Here is a 15,962-nt window from a genome sequence, read left to right as displayed (position 1 = left end):
TGCAGGTGACCACTTGCCCTAGCAGATTTGTCTGAGACCTGTCCATTCTCTTCGAGGGATGTCGGAGTCAGTGATTTCTGCTGTTGGGACAATACCAATAAGACAATAAGATTTTTATTTTAATGCTGCATGTGGTCCCTGATTCCATCCAGGAGAGCGGGATAATCCCAGCTGGATGAATATTAACTGTTGTTTCTCAGAATACAGCGCTATTAAGGCGTCCTGTGGTGGCTTTTTCCAAAACTTGGTGAACGGTAGGGTCAGCATAGCTCCTGAATGCACTCATCTCACAGGATGTATGGTGTCGAGGTGAGTGGCAGATGGGGCACTGCAGGACAGCACCAGGAGCCTCTCAATTGGAGCAAATTAACTGCAGTGTTCCTGACACCTTCCTTATTGTAGTATATAGATGCACACCCCTGGGGCGGGATTCTCCGAGCCTTCGCATCGGATCGCGATCGGCGCGGGGGTGGAGAATGGGTGTTGACTCCGATATCCGGTCCCCAGAGAATCACCACGAATCGCGCACTCACAGTCTACACGGCGCGGGTAGGGGACAATTGACAGAGGCACCCATGGCAATTCTCCAGGTGTAACTGGCCGAGTTCCTGAGGGCTTGGGTCTCCATGGTCTCACCGTCGGGAACCCGGCGTGGCGGCTGTGGAGTCAGTCCGCGGCCGCCCTGGTGTGTGGCGGGTGGACCCTTCACCGGGAGGGGGGGGGGGGCGTCTCACAGACGGCCAGGCTATCGATCGGAGGCCACTGGTCCGCGGTGTGGGTCCGCCATGTCGTGCAGGGTGCTGACGCAGGCCGCCGCCGTGTGCATGCATGGACCCCCGCCCGGAAGTGCAGGGCCCCACATCGGCAGCCGGAGCTGCGAGGAATGCTTCAGGGCCTTGCTAGCCTCCTGCAGGTAGGAGAATCACTGGACTTTCTTCAGGAATGTTCAGGTTTGCCCGCGTTTTGACGCTGGAGTGGGGACATAACCCCATTATTGGAGAATCCCGTCCATGGTCTTTGTATGATAGCTGCAGTACTGAGGCACAGCAGTATTCTGGAGCAGTATTAAACTGAGGCCAATATAGGGCAAAGTGCTCTGAGTGTGTTTCAGTGGATGTTCCAGTAAGATTCACCTGATGTTTACTTTTTGACCAGTGTGGACATGATGAGGCCAGTGGATGAGAGAGTCCTATCCACAGTGACAGCCACGTATTTCGGGTGGGTGTCAGGGGTAAGCCACAGAATCAAAAATGAAGCATTTCCCTGGCGGTAATGTTCAAATGGGCTGAATTATGAGTAAAGTATGTGGAATCAACGTGGGATCTTTTGACAATCTTGGTCATTCTACATGATATTTATTAAAATAGCTTTTCATACATTGGTAGGCCTTCTGAACACACAGCCAGTTCCTGTTCACTGTGCCTCATACATGCTGAAGCATCGATCAGATAAGTGCCTGCTTTGGTGCTGTTAATAATGGACAACAGCATTTTTCACTTGACCCCTTGGGCACATTAATTGCATCTCCCTTCTGCTTTCATTTACTCCTATCCTACAATTTTATCTGAATTGGTAAAACAGGTCTTTCGATAAAATCTGGTGGAGATGGAGTTGTTACTTTGCACTCCAATGTGATTAGAAATTCATCACACAGTTCAATAATGTCATGACTGAATCTCCTGCAGCCTCCCTGACGACTGCTATAAATCTGCTGCTTTCAGGTATTTTGCAGCATACTACCATAATACCCGGAGTACTGGGTATTACCACACTATCCACTGTGCAAGGCATTGCCATGTGCGGGAGGAAACCTTATATTATGCAATGTGTTGGCTGCTATCAGTGTGCATGGCTCTACTGGCAGGGAGTCTTGCCATCTGGAGGCATGTGGCAGAAACTTGGGCGTACGTTGTGTGTGATTTTCTGAATTGACAATATTATCTTCTGGCATCTGAGATGAAGTAGAAAGCTATAGAGAAGTGATTGCAGGTATGATTAAAGTCCTCTGCGGTATGACGAGATTGCTGAGATTGTAGAAAGCGACAGAGTGCAAAATGGATCTGTAAGTGTGGAAAGATGCGCTGAAGAGTAAAGAAACCATTGTTTGAAATTCACTGCTAATAACTTCATCTCTTGGGCATTGCCTTTTTTGTCTAAATGAGCTAGTGAGTTGACCTGAAGTAACTTTTACTATTTTGTTTAAATTTTTAAAAAAAATTTAGAGTACCCAATTCATTTTTTCCAATTAAGGGGCAATTTAGAGTGGCCAATTCACCCAGCCTGCACATCTTTGGGTTGTGAGGGCGAAACCCACACAGACTCAGGGAGAATGTGCAAACTCCACACGGACAGTGACCCAGAGCCGGGCTCAAAACTGGGACCTCGGTGCTGTGAGGCAGCAGTGCTAACCATTGCACCACCATGCTGCCCTTGTTTAAAATGTCTAATGAATACAGTGTAAAATAGAGTGGGTGCCCCGGGCTCATCCCCATAATGTGCCAATTTCCGCATCGCAGTGCCAAATTTAAATGAAAAATCAAGGATCAATTAAACTTGTTATCAAGTCAATTGATCCTGGTAATACATTACCCATGTCATAAAAGGTTTGGCATGAGCAGCCGGGCAGGAGCAAGAAGCCCAATTCTTTTTAATTTAAATGCTTTTTAGTCGTTCTTCAGGGGTTGCACTTTGCCTATCGCCAGGTCAAACCACCATCCTCGCCTTTCCTTCCTACCTGCTCCTTCCCTTAAACCAGTGTTCTTCATACTTTTTTTCCGGGGACCCATTTTTATCAACTGGCCAACCTTCGGGACCCAACCCGGCCGACCTCCGCGACCCTCGCCAGCCGACCTCCGCGACCCACGCCAGCCGACCTTCGCGACCCCGCCGGCCGACATGCGTGACCCATGCTGGCCGACCTGCGCGACCTCCCATTTTCTCTTACCTTGTTTGCTGCTGGCAAAAATGGAGGAAATGGTTTTGGGTCCCTTTGGCCCTGGTACACTCTCCTCCAATGGAACCTGTTGGATGAAGGTGAAGCCTTCTGGTGTCGGAAAGTATGGAGTCTCCATCTGTCCAAACTTCTGCACTTTTTCCTGTAAAATTTTATTAAATAAACCCTCTCCCGAACTTGTAAAAAAAAATAAACTAGGTAAAATAAATGAAAAAAAAAAGAATAAAACACCCCCGAACTTGTAAAAAAAAATGAATAAAATAAATGAATAAAAACCACTACAGAACTTGTAGTCTCTCGCTGATCCTGGGCCCTTGTGGGTGCATTACGAGCAGATGCCGCCACTCTCATTGGCACTCCCAGTTGTGGACAGCTTCCAGTCTCTGATTGGCCACCAGCTCTCAGGGTGTTTGGATTTCTGTTGTTAGGGGAGTGGGACTTCCGCCTCAGAGTCCTCGACCTTGAGAAAGACCCGCTGTTAGCAACTTAAGTGCCTGATTTGCACTCAATACCGCAGGTCTTCCCAAAAAGGTGGCTTTCCCGTCAGCTCTTCAGCAGGTGAGGCCCCCGTTGCTTGGATTAAATATCACCCATTGTGACAGTGTTGCTCATGTCCTATTGGATTAGGTGTACATCCCGTAAGAAGAAGATCACACGAGTCAACAGCTCCAGTTCTCTGTGCTGTGAACAGTACTGCAGCCTGAATAATGAATAATAGCAGGAAATGAGCTTGGGCATCCTTGAAAAACTGACTTTTGACTGTTTCTTACAGGTACCCACAGTGCAAGGGAGGAGCCTCAGTTTGTGACTGCCCGTGCTGGTGACAGCGTGATTCTAGGATGTGATGTGGTGCACCCAGTGACGGGACAACAACCCCCTTACGTGGTCGAGTGGTTTAAGTTTGGAGTTCCCATCCCAATATTCATCAAATTTGGCTTCTATCCTCCGCATGTGGACCCTGAATATGCAGGTAGGATATCTGCAATGTGCACATTGGAGACCAACTCCAATTCCTCTCGGGTTAGGCAAAGCTGAATTTTTTTTAGAAACTCATTTTCTTAAAAACAAATATCCACAGTAAAGTAAAATTATTTATTTTTCTGGCATTATGGAAATTCCACAGAGTTAATTTCCTGCGTTTTCTTTTTAAAGTCACATGTTCATGACCTGTCCTTTAACACTGCTAATGGCTGAAATTGTGATCTGTAATATTAGCAAACAAATGTGTTGAACAATGCTGGGTGTGCTATTTTAGCCCATCTGTATGCTGGCACCACATTGCACATATCTTGTCTGGGAAGTTATTTACCACTCACTCACTCACTCACTCTCATTCAGTCTCAATCCCTCATTCTCACTCCCATTCTTTCTCTCACTCTCTCTCATTTACAATCTTGCTCTTGCTTTCACTCTCACTCAGTCACTCGCTTGATCTCAGACAATTATTCCCATTCTCCCTCTTGCTCTCATTCTTTCACTCACTCTCTCACTCTCTTTCTCTCTCTCTCTCACTCTCATTTTCACTCTCTCATACTCTAACAAGCCTTTACTCTCCCATTCTCACTCTCCCGCTCAGTCTCTCACAGTGGCTATTCTTACAACAACTAGCACAATAATAAATGGAGCCCCTTCCTGTTCATGTACAGGATTGGGGCTGTGAAAAGGACACCAGTCTTCAGGCAAACAAATTATTAAGCAGCAGAAATTTTAATTAAAAAATGAACTGAAAGACACGTTTATAGAAGAGAATAATTTAGTCTTTCAATCTGAAAGTCCTATTTTATTTAAATTAGTCTTCATAAGCTTTAATTTGCGACAAGGAAAGGTTATTGCTGTTAATTTTAAAGTACGTGTTTATGACTCCCAGAAAAAAAAATTAAAAATAATCTTTCTGGCCTCAGTCAATGACCAGCTGCATTGACACAACAGGGATTGTCAGTCTTTCCATTCTCGTATGCCAGTGAGAGTTGACGCTTGTTGCCCAGTCCGGAAGCAGCTGTATGCCGGAAGCCTACGTAAACCCTTCCCACCTGTCTCTCATTTTGTGTCTGATTGTCACATCCACATTTTGCTGCGTCATGTTTTCTTTTAGGGATGTATTTACCTCCTCCCCCTTCACTGAACTCTAGCTGGATTCATAGGGCTGAATTTTACTGCCGGCCTCGGGATCTCCATGTCCCAAGCCCACAATTGCCAGCAGTCGGACCACCTCAGCAATTTGGCCATTGGCCGCCTCCTGATTGGCTGCCTCCATCTTGTGGTCCAATTAATGGTGACAGCCAGGCTCCTGATGCTGTCGGGCCAATCAGAGGCCCGGCAGCTCTGAAGCTTTAGCACCCCCACCGGGGGATTGGTGGGCGCTGCCACGGCAGGTAAGAGATTTTGAAGTGCCCTTGGACAGGTATTTTAAAATGAAAGGTTAGGCTATTCGAGGGCGATAGGCCCCAGGGGCCAGAGGGGAAACCCCCTCCGTGGGGATCGTTGGGGCTCCACAGGTTTCCTTCCCTGCCCGTGGAACCTTCTTTGTGCCTTGGGCTCTGCGGAGTTGCAGGGTTGCTGAAGGGCTGCTGCCTCCATGAAGCTGATGGTCTCGCCACGTGGCAAGTGGCCACTCCGTCATCGACAAAATACCAGTGACTTGGTAAAATTGTCCATCATTGAACTCTTCATGAGACAAATCATCTGCCCACCACTGTGGAGCAGTACAGCGACAGGGAGCCATCCCAAAGTGCCTCGACCCTATTTGACCAGCCCACTATTTTGGGCAAAACCAGGGAAGTGGTAAAATTCAGCCGCTATTGCCCAGAAAGAGGACATTCATATCCTGTGACATTCCTCTGATGGAACCATCCATTCACTCCCTCTCTGCAGTCTGATACTTTTTAAATGTTCTTTTTCTCTGGCCCGCACCAGCCTTTTCCCTCTCTTCATCTGTCACTTGCCTAGAAATGAGTCTCAGGGATGTTCATGAAAGATTGCTTCGTCATTTCTCAGTCATGATTTGCATATTTAAAACAAACTTGCAGAGGAATGCCCTACAATTATTAAAACATTTGTTACTAATTTTGAAAAGCTCAACTTCAACCCAATAGAAATATACAGTGGGTGAGCAGAAATCATAATGACATTATATATTTAAGTAGGGATATACATATTCATATGTATGTAATTGCAAAATAAATATTAACAACAGAAAATACTGGACAATATCAGCAGGTCTGACAGCATCTGTGAAGAGAAAAGGCAGCTGACGTTTCGAGTCTGGATGACTGTTTGTCAAACACCAATATTGGGCAGGATCTTTCGTGCAACCCGCCCCATGTTTCGCGGCGATGAAGGTGGCCCGCCATTGGCCAGTGGTGGGATCTTCTGGTCCAGCCTTTGTCAATGGGGTTTCACAGAATCACACAGTGCAGAAGAGGCCCTTCGGCCCATTGATTCTTCACCGACACATGAAAAACACCTGACCTATTGCCCTAATTCCATTTGCCAACACTTGGCCCATAGCATGAATGTTATGACGTGCCAAGTGCTCAGCCAGGTCCTATTTTGAAGGATGTGTGGCAACCCGCCTCCACCTTCCTCTGAGGCAGTGCATTCCAGACCTTTACCACCCTCTGGGTAAAAACATTTTCCTCACATCCTCCCAAACCTCCTGCCCCTGACCTTGAATTTGTATTCCCCTGTGACCAGCCCTTCAACTAAGGGGAACAGCTGCTCCCTATCCACCCCATCTATGGCCCTCATAATCTTGTACACCTCAATCAGGTCGCCCCTCAGTCTCCACTGTTCCAATGAAGACAACACAAGCCTATCCAACCTCTCTTCTTTTTTTAAATAAATTTAGAGTATCCAATTATGTTTTTTTCCAATTAAGGGGCAATTTAGCATGGCCAATCCAACTCCTCTGCACATCTCTGGGTTGTGAGGGTGAGACCCACACAAACATGGGTTAAATGTGCAAAGTCCACCCGGACAGTGACCTGGGGCTGGGATCGAATCGGGGTCCTCGGCATCCAACCTCTCTTCATAACGTAAATGGTCCATCCCAGGCAACATCTTGGAGAATCTCCTCTGCACCATCTCCAGTGCAATCACATCATTCCTATAATGTGGCTAGCAGAACTGGATACAGTACTGCAGCTGTGGCCTCGCCAAAGTTCTATACAACTCCAGCATGATCTCCCTGCTTTTGTAATCTAAGCTTGATTATTAAATGCAAGTGTCCCATATGCCTTATCACCCTATTAACTTGCCTTTCCGCCTTCAAATGTCTATGGAGAAACACGCCAATGTCCCTTTGTTCCTCATAAAATGACAGTGTCATGCTGTTCATTGAATACTTCCTTGTCAAATTACTCCTCCTAATGTATCACCTCACACTTTTCAGGGTTAAATTCTAACTGCCACTTATCTGCCCATTTGACCATCCTGTCTATGTTCCTGTAACCCAAGACACTCAACCTCACTGTTAACCACCCGGCCAATCTTTATATCAACCGCAAATTTACTGATCTTACCCCCCACATAGTCAACTACATTGTTTATAGAAATGACGAATAATAGGAGACCCAGCACAGGTCTCTGTGATATGCTACTGGACACTGACTTCCAGTCACTAAAGCAGCCACCTGTCATCACCCTCCGTCTCTTACAATTGAGCCAATTTTGATTCCACCTTATCAAATTACCCTGTACCCCATGTGTATTTGCCTCTTTTATAAGTGTCCCATGTGGGACCTTGTCAAAGGCTTTGCTGAAATACATATAAACGACATCAACTACACTACCCTCACCTACACATTTGGTCACCTCAAAAAATTCAATCAAAATGTTTGGAATAACCTCTCTCTGACAAAGCCATGCAGACTATTCCTGATCAAACCTTGCCTCTCCAAGTGGAGATAGATTCTCTCCTTCAGAATTTTCTCCAATAGTTTCCCTACAACTGAAGTGAGATTCACTGGTCTGTAGTTCCCTGGCTTATCGCTACAACCTTTCTTAAATAGTGGAACCACATCAGCTGCTGTCCAATCCTCAGCCACCTCCCCCGTGACCAGAGAGGAATTGAAAATTGGGGTCAGAGCCCCAGCAATCCCCTCCCATGCCTCCCTCAGCAGCCTGCGACACAATTCATCCGGAACTGGAGATTTATCCACTGCCAACATCTCTAATACCTCGTCATTCCCTGTGTCAATTTGCTGAAGAACCTCACAGTCTCTCTCCCTGAGTTCCATACCTACATCCTCATTCTCTTGGGTGCAAATGGATGTGAAATGTTTGTTCAACACCCGACCAGTGTCCTCTGTCCCCACACAAACATGCCCCTAATGAGCCCTACTCTTCTTTCCCTGGTTGTCCTCTTCCCAGTGATATATTTAGAGAATATCTTGGGATTTTCCCTACTTCTACCAGCCAGCGCTTTCTCATATCCCCTCTTTGCTCTCCTAATTACTTTCTTAAGCTCCACCCTGCACTTTCAGTACTCCACTATTGCCTCCACTGATTTGCTCCCCTTGGACTTGCTAAAACTCTTTCTTTTCCTTCTCATCGTATCCTGAATATCTGTGGTCATCGATGGTTCTCTGGGCTTGTTACTAATTCCTACCATCTAGAGGGAAACTGTTGGGTTTGTACCCTCCCCATTTCCTTTTTGAATGCCCCCCACTGCTCGTCTGTAGATTTCCCCACAGTCTACCTTGGCCAGATCTGCCTTATTTTACACTCTCCCCAATCCAAAACACTTTTTGCAACTTGTCTATTTCTTTATCCATAACAAACTTAAATTGTATCATGTAGTGGTCGCTACAATGTTCCCTGACCATCACCTCAACGGTCTGTCCAACTTTATTCGCCAGAATTGGGTCCAGCACTGCACTGTCCCTTGTTGGATCCTCCACATATTTACCTAAAATGTTCTCCTGTATACATTTTTAAGAAATCGACTCCATCTAAGCCCTTAACATTATGACTATCCCAGTTAATGTTGGGAAAGTTGAAATCACCTGATATAATTACCCTATTGCTATTATTTTTCGACTCCTCTGCAAATTGTGCACATATCTGCTCCTCAATTTCCCGCTGACTATCTGGGGGCTCTGTAATAAACACTTCGCAATGTGGCTGTCGCTTTTTTATTCCTAAGCTCTACCCACAAAGATTCATTCGATGCCCATTCCTTGATATCTGCCGGAATTGCCCAGCTGTTCTGATTCACTTTTCCCGCTGGTGTCGCGCTCCTGCCCACGGGTTTCCCAATGGTGTGGGGTGGCTTCAATGGGAAATGGCATTGACAAGCGGTGGGAGCAGTGAATCCCACTGCCAGCGAATGGCATGCTGCTGAGAAATACGGGGCTGGGGTCCAGACGATCCTGGGAATCATTTCTCCTTACTGCAGTAACTGACTCCTTAACTAATAATGCAATTCCTCCTCCTCTTTTAGCCCCTCCCCTGTCTCACCTGATGATTCTACATCCTGGAATGTTGAGCTGCCAACCCTGACCCTCCCTCAACCATGTTTCTGTGATGGCTACTGTATCACAATTCCACATGTCAATCCTCGCCCTTAACTCATCCGTTTTACCCGTAATACTCCTGGCATAAAAGTAGAAGCCTTGCTACAGCTGTTCTGTCTCTGATTTGGTTGCTTTACTGTATTATGCTGTGCCCGTATTCTGCTAACAATCTATGAACCCTCCCCTTGCCAAATTAGTTTAAATTCCTTCCAATACCACTAGCAAACCTACCTGCAAGGATGTTAGTCCCGCACTGGTTCAGATGTAGACTGCCCTCTTGTACAGGTCCCACCTTCCCCAGAAATGGCCCCAGTGATCCAGGAATCTAAAACTCTCCCTCTTGCACCAACCCTTAAGCCACGCATTCACCTGCGCTTTTCAACTATTTCTGGGATTAACCAAGAGATTACAACCTGAGAGGTCCTGCTTTTTAGTCTCCTGCCTAATTCCCTGAATTCTTGGTGCAAGACCTCAACCCTCTTTCTACCTATCTCATTGGTCCCAACATGTGCCATAATCTCAGGTTTATCACTTTCCCCCTTCAGGATGTCAATCATTCAGTGACATCATGGACCCTGGCACCAGGGAAGCAACACATATTCCTGGAGTCACGTTGATGGTCACAATCATGCCTATCTGTCCTGACTATAGAATTCCCCCATTACTATTGCTCTTCCTCCCTTCCCCCCACTCCCCCTCCTGTACAGACAAGCTGCTTCTGGTGCCAGAAGCTTGGCTCTGTCTGCATTCCCTGGAGGATTCAGCCTCCAAAATGGAATACCAGTTTGCGAGCGGGACCCCAAGGGACTCCTGAACTACCGGCCTCTGTCCCTTAGACTGCCTGGTGGTCACCCATTCCCTTCCTTCTTCAAGTCCCTTCAGCTGTGGTGTGACCAACTCTCTAATCGTTTCCCGTGAAACGCATCCTCGCCGCAGGGAAACCTGCGCTATCTACGTAGCGAGAAGATCCCGCAGGCGTGAACAACCAGAAAATTCGGCCCATTATATTTAGACACATTCAAATGAGAAAGAAGCTAGTTGTACGATATAACTAGATTCCCAAATACCTTGAGAAATTATTGGTGAGTCAGTGTCCTGGTCCAGCTTAACTATATTCTCCAAGATTGCTTGGGAGGTTTCCTTCACTGAGGACAGAACAAGGTTGAATCTTTTGGCATTTACCCATCCAAGTGCATAATATTTGACAGCGCACAGACATTATGCTTTGCAAATCCTTCTTAATCACAAAGATCTGATCAAACATTTTTAAAAAATAAATGTAGAGTACTCAATTAATTTTTTCCAATTAAGGGCCAATTTAGTGTGGCCAATCCACCATGCCTGCACATCTTTGGATTGTGGGGGCGAAACCCACAAAATCACGGGGAGAATGGGCAAACTCCACACGGACAGTGACCCAGAGCCGGAATCGAACCTGGGACCTCAGCGCCGTGAGGCAGCAGGGCTAACCCACTGCGCCACAGTGCTGCCCTTAGATATGATCAAACATAAGGTCACTTTTTTCCCTTCAGTGATTTATGTGTAACATTTTATAAACTCGATCATTAGTAGGGCTGTTTCTTGATCTGCTAATGTGACAAAATAGCTTACTTGTTCGGGGTTAAATATTTACGTTTAGTCATGAAAAACCTTTGCTATCTAAACTAACCTGTAGTCTTGTGAGTATATTGATAATTATTGTATTACTGTACAACTGTAAACCTGCTGTGAGGATTAAATCAATACTTTGTAAATGATGTACATAATCATTTGGTGTTTTGAACTCTCAAGCCTGACTGTGGTGATGAAGCCTGTCTCCATAGTTATCCTGTCATAAGGAAGACCGCTTGCTCATCTTCAGTGCCTATTACAAAGCAATTATTAGTGCTTATTAGGATATTCCCTTTCTCATTGGGAAGGTGACTTTGGAACCAGCATTGAAAGAACGTCTCTGAGCAGTGGGAACAATAAAAAGATCTGACGTCAGGCCTCAGACACCTCTGTTCTTTTTACCAAAATGATTCAATTTCATTCACAGTGTAAATCTAGGATGTTCACATTCACGAGCCAGTTCTATGAAGGATGTAAGTTGTAAGATTTAATTTGAGACATTAGTTAGGGTTGGAGTTGAAATAATGGCTTGACTGAATAGGCGAGGGCTGTTTTCGCTGGACAAGCAGAGGCTGAGGGGTGACCTAATTGAGGTCTACAAAATTATGAGGGGCTTAGGTCAGGTAGACAGGAAAGACCTGTTTTCCTAACTGAAGGATCAAATACCAAGGGGTATAGATTTAAGGTGATTGATAGAAGGATGAGAGGGGACATGAGGAGAACTGTTTTCACCCAGTGGGTGGTGGACACCTGGAATTCACTGCTAAGCTGGTGGTTGAGACTGAAACACTCAACTCATTTAAAAAGCTCCTGGATCTGCACCTGAAGCATTGTAACCAGCAAGACTATAGACCGGGTGCTGGAAAGTGGGATTAAAATGAGTGGCTAGTTTCTTTATTCCTTATTTGGCCGACGCAGACACGATGGACTGAATGGTATTTTTCTTTGCCATAATGTTTCTATGGCCTTATGGTCCCCAATTATACTTTTTTGCCCCCACCCCCGGGAAAAGAGTGAAAAACTAAATAACTTCGATAGTATGCATATTTTTCTTGCTCAGCAACACGAGATCAGCATATTTAAATGATCCATTAGTCTCATTTAAATATGCGCTTGTGGGATTCTCCTGGCGCCTGAGATCTAACGGCCGCATCTGGGCGACCTCACCAGGGTGACGTTTAGTATTGGTTTCCTTAAAGGTGGACCAGTCGCAATGACACGTGGGCACATCTCCGAGGCCTGTGGAGACACCCCCGGGTGGTCAGGGACAGGGACGGGTGGGACCCTGGCACTCCCTCTGAACATGCACGATCAGATTCAAAAACAGCTTCTTCCCCACTGTTACCAGACTCCTGAATCATCCTTTTATGGACTGAACTGATTTATTCACACATCTTCTTGATTGAGTAGTACTACACTCCATATGCTTCACCCGATGCCTGTGTCTATGTCTTTACATTGTATATTGAAATGAAATGAAAATCGCTTATTGTCACAAGTAGGCTTCAAATGAAGTTACTGTGAAAAGCCCCAAGTTGCCACATTCCGGCGCCTGTTCGGGGAGGCTGGTACGGGAATTGAACCGTGCTGCTGGCCTGCCATGGTCTGCTTTAAAAGCCAGCTATTTAGCCCTGTGCTAAACCAGCCCCTGCATTTATGCATTCCTGTTTTTTTTTCATGTATGGAACGATCTGTCTGGACTGTACACAGAACAATACTTATCGGTACATGTGCCAATAAGTCAAATTCAAATTTAAATTATGATTTATCTTAAGGTTTTCGCTGAAAATTGGGAGAGTTGTTTCTGCTTCCATTGCTCTCTTCCACACACTCAACCTCGATTGTAAGAAGAGGATCAAAGCCCATTTATCTTATTTGGACGAATGTCATTCATTAGCTTCCTCTAATCCACAGATAAACTGATTTTTGATTACAAGAACTAAGTGTGATCTGGAGGATTGAGATACTGGATGCTGGAAGTTGTTTTTGTGGACATCAGAGCAGAGAGGTGCTCCCAGTAGATCGGTTTTCATTGTCTCCTTCAGAAGTTCAGGGATTAGACAAGGGATCAGGTAGAATGCTCTTCTGGTGAACCAGTTGAGACTCGATGGGCTGAATGGCTTCCATCTGCACTATAAAGATTCTGTGAAAATCCAAAGCCCATTCTTGCTTTCAGGACCTTAACCTCCCAAGTCGGCAGATAACTGACCATTTGCTAGATATAAACTATTCCTTCCCTAATTATTCTCCGGCACGGTGACACAGTGGTTAGCACCGCTGCCTCACAGCTCCAGGGACCTGGGACCAATTCCAGCCTCGGGTGTCTGTGTAGTTTTCCTGTTCTCCCCGCATTTGCGTGCGTTTCCTCCAGGTGCTCCGGTTTCCTCCTACAGTATGAAGATGTGCAGGTTAGGTGGATTGGCCATGCTAAATTGCCCATTAGTGTCTAAAAAGGTTAGATGGTGTTATTGGGTTTCAGGGTGGAGGCATGGGCTTAAGTAGGGTGCTCTTTCCAAGGGCCGGTGCAGGCTCGTTGGGCCGAATCGCCTCCTTTTGCACTGCAAATTCTATGATCATTGTTTCAATTCAGGGTTTCGAATGACAGAAGATTACACAAATCTCATTATCCAAGAAATGTATTCAAGTGACCCCCCTCCCCACCCCTGCCAGGTGCTCAACAATTATCTGGTAGCTGCCTGGAATGTAATTTACCTGACGAGAGATCTGAGGAATATAGGAACTGAACGCGATATCAAAGCCCACAGGTATGTAACTAATTAAAGAAAACGAGCGGTAACGCTGTGTAACACAGCCCATGGTAGGATTTTACACTTCAGCTGAAAGCAGTACTGTGATGTGAGTCTTGCTCTTCAGACATTGCTTTTCTGTTGATAAATAACCTGGAGTTTCACTGTGCGCTGTGAGTGTGTGTTTTCATAATGAGGCCTCAAATTGGTGGTTGTAATGCAACCATTAGCAACAAATAAAAATCAAAGGATTTACAGATTCCATTTGCTTCACTAACGTGAAAATCTACATTTTAAATTTGGAAATAATTGCAATTTCTTGCTTGTTCGTTTGTTTTAAGGATACAGTGGACATCAAAAATTCCTCTGTGTATGGAATGCTCTCCTTCATTGGCAGAGATATAGAATGCAAAAGTAGGGATATAATGATTGAACTGTATAAGGCACTGGTAAGGCCATAAATGGAGTATTGTGCTCAGTTCTGGTCACCAGATTCGAGGAAGGATGTAAATGCTCTGGAGAGAGTGCAGAGAAGATTTACTAGAATGTCGCCAGGGCTGGAGAATTGTAGCTGCGAAGAGATATTAGCCAGGTTGGGGCTGTTTTCTTTGGAACAGAGAAGGTTGAGGGGTGACATGATTGAGGTGTACAAAATTGTGAGGTGTAGGGTTAGAGTAGACAAGAGGAACCTGCTTGCTTTGGCAGAGGTTCAAAAACCAGGGGTCATAGATTCAAAATAAGTGGCAGATTAGAGGGCACACGAGGAAAGTAACATTTTTATACAGAGGGTGGTGGGTGTCTGGAATTCACTGCCTGTGTTGGTGTGGAGGCAGAAACCTTAAACTCTTTAAAAAAGTACCAGGATCTGCACCTTAAGGACTGTAAACTGCAGGGCTGTGGGCCGTGTGCAGGAAGATGGAATTAGAAAGGGTTCCTGGGTGTCTTTGGGTCAGCATGGGCAAGATGGGCCAAATGGTCCCATTTCTGTGCGGTATATTTTCTACGGTCCAATGGTTCTATGTTGATTTAGTGGGAGATGACAGCACATTAACAATTTGTTTCTGGGTGTTCTGCATTAGCATTGTCTTCATTTACCAAAGCTTTCTATGGAACAGATATCCTGGTGATACACCACAGTACCAACATCAGCGAACCATACTTCTACCTGTGAAGTGATTGTGATTTTGATGAGGGGTTATCTGGAATGTTATAGGTGGTGAATTAACCCTTTCTAAAGGAGGGAGGGAAAGAAAGAGATTTGCATGGAAACATAGGAAAAATAGGAGCAGGAGGAGGCCATTCGGCCCTTCCACCCCAATCCACCATTCTTTATGGTCATGGCTGATGATCCAATTCAATAGCCTAATCCTGCTTTCCCCCACAATCCCGCTTTGCACTTATATCTTTTTAACACCATTGGGCGTACATTAATTACTTTTGAAGTGCATTCACTGTGATGATGTAGGAAACATGGCAGCCAATTTGCAGCAAGCTTCCATGAACAGCAATGAATGTTGTTGATTGAGGGATAAATATTGGCCAGTGGACCAGGAGTAATTCAACTCCTCTTCTTCGACCGGGTGCCTGTGGATCTTTTACATTCATCTCAGAGGACACATGGGGCAGGATTCTCTGACCCCGGGGCCAGGTCGGAGAATCACCGGGCCGGCTCGATTCACACGACGATGCCCTGATGCCGGAGAATCGGTGCCATTGGCACCGGCGCGGTCGGGGAGTCGTCGGTCGGGAGCCGCTCTACGCGCCCACACCCCCCCCCCCCAGTGATTTTCGCACAGGATGGGCCGAGTGGCCGCTGAGATAGGCAGAGTCCCACCGGCGCCGTTCACATGTGGTCTTACCCAGCAGGACCTCGGCGTCCATCCTGCGGGGGGGCGGCCTGGTCGGGAAGAGGGGGATCCGACCCGGGGGGCCCTCCACCGTGGCCTGGCCTGCGATCGGGGCCTACCAATCGGCGGGCCAGCCTCTCCTGGTGGGGGCCCTCTTTTACTCCGCACGGGCCCCTGTAGCCCTATGCCATGTTGTGTTGGGTCCGGCACGGATAAGGAAACAACCGCGCATGCGTGAGTTCACGCCGGTCGCAGCGCGCATTCGCGCCGGCCGCATCGCGCATGCGCA

At 46.3% G+C, this 15,962-nt stretch overlaps 1 protein-coding gene across 9 annotated transcripts in view; it reads left to right on the top strand.

Annotated features, from left to right (window-relative positions):
• Nucleotides 1-15,962, top strand: part of igsf9bb (immunoglobulin superfamily, member 9Bb) — an 827,780-nt gene that overhangs the window by 225,917 nt on the left and 585,901 nt on the right. For all 9 annotated transcript variants that reach the window (XR_005458187.1, XR_005458188.1, XR_005458191.1 and 6 more), the window contains exon 2: nucleotides 3,726-3,923. Coding sequence is in view for 3 of the 9 variants with exons in the window: in XM_038779227.1 (XP_038635155.1) it covers nucleotides 3,726-3,923 (198 nt within the window). In the remaining 6 variants the exon portion in view is untranslated. The remainder of the gene's footprint in view (nucleotides 1-3,725; nucleotides 3,924-15,962) is intronic.

This window comes from Scyliorhinus canicula, chromosome 19 (assembly GCF_902713615.1).
Source record: "Scyliorhinus canicula chromosome 19, sScyCan1.1, whole genome shotgun sequence".
Lineage (NCBI taxonomy): Eukaryota > Metazoa > Chordata > Chondrichthyes > Carcharhiniformes > Scyliorhinidae > Scyliorhinus > Scyliorhinus canicula.
The sequence above is the reverse complement of the archived record's forward strand: the minus strand, read 5'-3'. Positions and strand labels throughout refer to the sequence as shown.